This window comes from Eretmochelys imbricata, chromosome 23 (assembly GCF_965152235.1).
Source record: "Eretmochelys imbricata isolate rEreImb1 chromosome 23, rEreImb1.hap1, whole genome shotgun sequence".
In the NCBI taxonomy this organism is placed as follows: Eukaryota; Metazoa; Chordata; order Testudines; family Cheloniidae; genus Eretmochelys; species Eretmochelys imbricata.
In genome coordinates, this window is record NC_135594.1 from 17,058,479 (window position 1) to 17,062,561 (window position 4,083).

The 4,083-nt window shown below is 79.6% G+C and overlaps 1 protein-coding gene across 1 annotated transcript in view; it reads right to left on the reverse strand.

The window, feature by feature from the left end:
* The window catches only part of IRAK1 (interleukin 1 receptor associated kinase 1), a 5,692-nt gene extending 1,902 nt beyond the window's left edge, over positions 1 to 3,790 (reverse strand). Inside the window, exons 1-2 of the mRNA XM_077840220.1 lie at positions 3,622 to 3,790; positions 1,860 to 2,083 (exon numbers count right to left, since the gene is read on the reverse strand). Coding sequence (XP_077696346.1) covers positions 1,860 to 2,083; positions 3,622 to 3,742 — 345 coding nt within the window. The 5' untranslated portion in view covers positions 3,743 to 3,790. The remainder of the gene's footprint in view (positions 1 to 1,859; positions 2,084 to 3,621) is intronic.
* Between the last annotated feature and the right edge of the window lie 293 nt (positions 3,791 to 4,083).

Here is a 4,083-nt window from a genome sequence, read left to right on the forward strand (position 1 = left end):
TGGGGGGCAGGGCCGTGCTGACGGCGGCCGTGGGGCGGCCGTGGGGGCAGGGGGCTGTGGCTCGGGAGTGAGGGGCACCGGCAGAGCTGGGGGGGCAGGGCCGGGCTGACAGGGGCCGTGGGGCGGCCGTGGGGGCAGGGGGCTGTGGCTCGGGAGTGAGGGGCACCGGCAGAGCTGGGGGGGCAGGGCTGGGCCGGCAGGGCCTGGCTGACGGGGGCCGTGGGGCGGCCGTGGGTGCAGGGGGCTGCGGGTCGGGAGCGAGGGGCACCGGGGGGGCAGGGCCGGGCTGACGGGGGCCGTGGGGCGGCCGTGGGGGCAGGGGGCTGCGGGTCGGCAGCGAGGGGCACCGGGGGGGCAGGGCCGGGCTGACGGGGGCCGGCCGTGGGGGCAGGGGGCTGCGGGTCGGGAGCGAGGGGCACCGGGGGGGCAGGGCCGGGCTGACAGGGGCCGTGGGGCGGCCGTGGGGGCAGGGGGCTGCGGGTCGGGAGCGAGGGGCACCGGGGGGGCAGGGCCGGGCTGACGGGGGCCGTGGGGCGGCCGTGGGGCAGGGGGCTGCGGGTCGGGAGCGCGGGGCACCGGGGGGGGCAGGGCCGGACTGACGGGGGCCGTGGGGCGGCCGTGGGGGCAGGGGGCTGCGGGTCGGGAGCGCGGGGCACCGGGGGGGGCAGGGCCGGACTGACGGGGGCCGTGGGGCGGCCGTGGGGGCAGGGGGCTGCGGGTCGGGAGCGAGGGGCACCGGGGGGGGCAGGGCCGGGCTGACGGGGGCTGTGGGGGCTGCGGGTCGGGAGCGAGGGGCACCGGGGGGGCAGGGCCGGGCTGACGGGGGCCGTGGGGCGGCCGTGGGGGAGGGGGCTGCGGGTCGGGAGCGAGGGGCACCGTGGGGGGCAGGGCCGGGCTGACGGGGGCTGTGGGGGCTGCGGGTCGGGAGCGAGGGGCACCGGGGGGGCAGGGCCGGGCTGACGGGGGCCGTGGGGCGGCCGGTGGGGGCAGGGGGCTGCGGGTCGGGAGCGAGGGGCACCGGGGGGGCAGGGCGGGCTGACAGGGCTGTGGGGGCTGCGGGCTGGGTCGGGAGCGAGGGGCACCGGGGGGGGCAGGGCCGGGCTGACGGGGGCCGTGGGGCGGCCGTGGGGGCAGGGGGCTGCGGGTCGGGAGCGAGGGGCACCGGGGGGGCAGGGCCGGGCTGACGGGGGCCGTGGGGCGGCCGGTGGGGGCAGGGGGCTGCGGGTCGGGAGCGAGGGGCACCGGGGGGCGCAGGGCCGGGCTGACGGGGGCTGTGGGGGCTGCGGGTCGGGAGCGAGGGGCACCGGGGGGGCAGGGCCGGGCTGACGGGGGCCGTGGGGCGGCCGGTGGGGGCAGGGGGGCTGCGGGTCGGGAGCGAGGGGCACCGGGGGGGCAGGGCCGGGCTGACGGGGGCTGTGGGGGCTGCGGGTCGGGAGCGAGGGGCACCGGGGGGGGCAGGGCCGGGCTGACGGGGGCTGTGGGGGCTGCGGGTCGGGAGCGAGGGGCACCGGGGGGGGCAGGCCGGGCTGACGGGGCTGTGGGGGCTGCGGGTCGGGAGCAAGGGGCACCGGGGGGGCAGGGCCGGGCTGACGGGGGCCGTGGGGCGGCCGGTGGGGGCAGGGGCTGCGGGTCGGGAGCGGAGCGAGGGGCACCGGGGGGGCAGGGCCGGGCTGACGGGGGCCGTGGGGCGGCCGGTGGGGGCAGGGGGCTGCGGGTCGGGAGCGAGGGGCACCGGGGGGGCAGGGCCGGGCTGACGGGGGCCGTGGGGCGGCCGGTGGGGGCAGGGGGCTGCGGGTCGGGAGCGAGGGGCACCGGGGGGGGGGCAGGGCCGGGCTGACGGGGGCTGTGGGGGCTGCGGGTCGGGAGCGAGGGGCACCGGGGGGGCAGGGCCGTGGGGCGGCCGTGGGGCGCTCACAGCTGGCCAGCAGGTCGCGGGCCCGGTACAGCTCCAGCTCGTCCAGCAGCGCCAGCAGCTCCCCGACCCGGGCGTTTCGGTTCGTCCAGGCCCAGAGCAGCCGCTGGGTCCGTCCGTCCGTCCCCTCGCACAGACGCAGCTCCACCTGGTCCCGCGCGATCCGCGAGGCTGCGGGGAGGGGCAGGTGTCAGCGGCCCAGCCCCCCCCGGGTTCCTCCCTCGGTGCCCCCTCCCCCCAGTGCGGCCCAGCCCCCCCCGGGTTCCTCCCTCGGTGCCCCCCTCCCCCCAGTGCGGCCCAGCCCCCCCCGGGTTCCTCCCTCGGTGCCCCCTCCCCCCAGTGCGGCCCAGCCCCCCCCGGGTTCCTCCCTCGGTGCCCCCTCCCCCCCAGTGCGGCCCAGCCCCCCCCCGGGTTCCTCCCTCGGTGCCCCCTCCCCCCAGTGCGGCCCAGCCCCCCCCGGGTTCCTCCCTCGGTGCCCCCTCCCCCCAGTGCGGCCCAGCCCCCCCCGGGTTCCTCCCTCGGTGCCCCCTCCCCCCAGTGCGGCCCAGCCCCCCCCGGGTTCCTCCCTCGGTGCCCCCTCCCCCCAGTGCGGCCCAGCCCCCCCGGGTTCCTCCCTCGGTGCCCCCTCCCCCCAGTGCGGCCCACCCCCCCCGGGTTCCTCCCTCGGTCCCCCCTTTCCCCCCAGTGCGGCCCACCCCCGCATTCCCTCCCTCGGTGCCCCCCTCCCCCCCAGTGCGGCCCAGCCCCCCCATTCCCTCTCTCGGTGCCCCCTCCCCCCCAGTGCGGCCCAGCCCCCCCATTCCCTCCCTCGGTCCCCCCTCCCCCCCAGTGCAGCCCAGCCCCCCCGGGTTCCTTCCTCGGTCCCCCCTCCCCCGCAGTGCGGCCCACCCCCTCATTCCCTCTCTCGGGTGCCCCCCTTCCCCCCAGTGGGGCCCAGCCCCCCCATCCCTCTGTCGGTGCCCCCTCCCCTCCAGTGTGGCCCAGCCCCGCCCCCCCGGTCCCTCCCTCGGTCCCCCCTCCCCCCCAGTGCGGCCCAGCCCCCCCATTCCCTCTCTCGGTGCCCCCTCCCCCCCAGTGCAGCCCAGCCCCCCCGTCCCTCCCTCAGTTCCCCTTCCCCCCCCAGTGCGGCCCACCCCCCCATTCCCTCTCTCGGTGCCCCCTCCCCCCCAGCGGCCCAGCCCCCCCGGTCCCTCCCTCGGTGCCCCCTCCCCTCCAGTGCGGCCCAGCCCCCCCCCCGTTCCTCCCTCGGTGCCCCCTCCCCTCCAGTGCGGCCCAGCCCCGACCCCCCCGGTCCCTCCCTCGGTCCCCCCTCCCCCCCAGTGCGGCCCAGTCCCCCATTCCCTCTCTCGGTACCCCCTCTCCCCCAGTGCGGCCCAGCCCCCCATTCCCTCTCTCGGTGCCCCCTCTCCCCCAGTGCGGCCCAGCCCCCCCATTCCCTCTCTCGGTGCCCCCCTCCCCCCCAGTGGGGCCCAGCCCCCCCCATCCCTCCGTCGGTGCCCCCCTCCCCTCCAGTGCGGCCCAGCCCCCCCGTCCCTCCCTCGGTGCCCCCTCCCCCCCAGTGCGGCCCACCCCCCCCATTCCCTCCGTCGATGCCCTCCAGTGCGGGCCAGGGCCCCCCCATCCCTGGCCCCCAGCACACCCCAGGACCCCCCTCCCCTGCCAGGGTACCCCAGCCTCTCCCACTCAGGGGCACCCCAGGGCCCCCGTACCGAAGCGCTCCCAGTCCGCCCGGTCCAGCGCGTCCATCAGGCGGCAGAGGCCGCAGACCAGCCAGGCCGGGAGCTCGTAGAGGAACCGCCCGGAGCCGGAGCCGGAGCCGGTCCCGGCCATGCCCCAGTCGCCGGGCACTTCCCCTTTAAGACAGAACGTTTAACGGCCGATTGCGCATGCGTGCAGCGGAGACCGGCCGCTTCTCTACGCCATCTTGGGAGTGGAAAATTCTACGCAAAGAGCGATTTGCCGCCATGTTGAGTGCGGCGGAGTCTCCAGCCAGGCCCATTGCGTTGATGGTGGCGCCGCCATATTGGGTGTGCAGGGTTGGTGGCACGTCGCCATTTTGAGTGTGGCTGCTTCCCCACTACGTACAACCAGCTGAACGTGTGTGGCTCCGCCATCTTGAGTGTGGCATGAGTCCGTGGCTCTGCAAAAAGCGCTCCGCGGACGGGCTATGA